This window comes from Phaethon lepturus, unplaced genomic scaffold (genome assembly GCF_000687285.1).
Source record: "Phaethon lepturus isolate BGI_N335 unplaced genomic scaffold, ASM68728v1 scaffold37043, whole genome shotgun sequence".
Taxonomy (NCBI): Eukaryota; Metazoa; Chordata; class Aves; order Phaethontiformes; family Phaethontidae; genus Phaethon; species Phaethon lepturus.
In genome coordinates, this window is record NW_010530420.1 from 12252 (window position 1) to 12485 (window position 234).

Genomic DNA, 234 nt, shown 5'->3' on the forward strand with positions numbered 1-234 from the left:
GTCCCCTCCTCACGTTAAGGCCTTCCAACACCAGCTCGGGGGCCCCACAGCAGACAGCCCTGGACCCCCTGCGCCGGCAGCATTAGGGTCCCGGGCCCAGCTCCGAGGAGAGGCGGGGCACTGCCACGGCTCCGGACCTCACCTCCTCCCGGCGTGCGGCCCGAGGCTTCCCCCCGCAGGGGCCCGGGCATCGACAGCGGGCAAAGAGGATGGCAGCCAGGAGGGACAGCCCCC

General features: G+C 73.1%; 1 protein-coding gene across 1 annotated transcript in view; it reads right to left on the reverse strand.

Annotated features, from left to right (window-relative positions):
• Positions 1 to 191, reverse strand: part of DRG2 (developmentally regulated GTP binding protein 2) — a 7916-nt gene extending 7725 nt beyond the window's left edge. Inside the window, exon 1 of the mRNA XM_010284264.1 lies at positions 143 to 191. Within this exon, the coding sequence (XP_010282566.1) occupies positions 143 to 191 (49 nt within the window). The remainder of the gene's footprint in view (positions 1 to 142) is intronic.
• Positions 192 to 234: the final 43 nt, after the last annotated feature.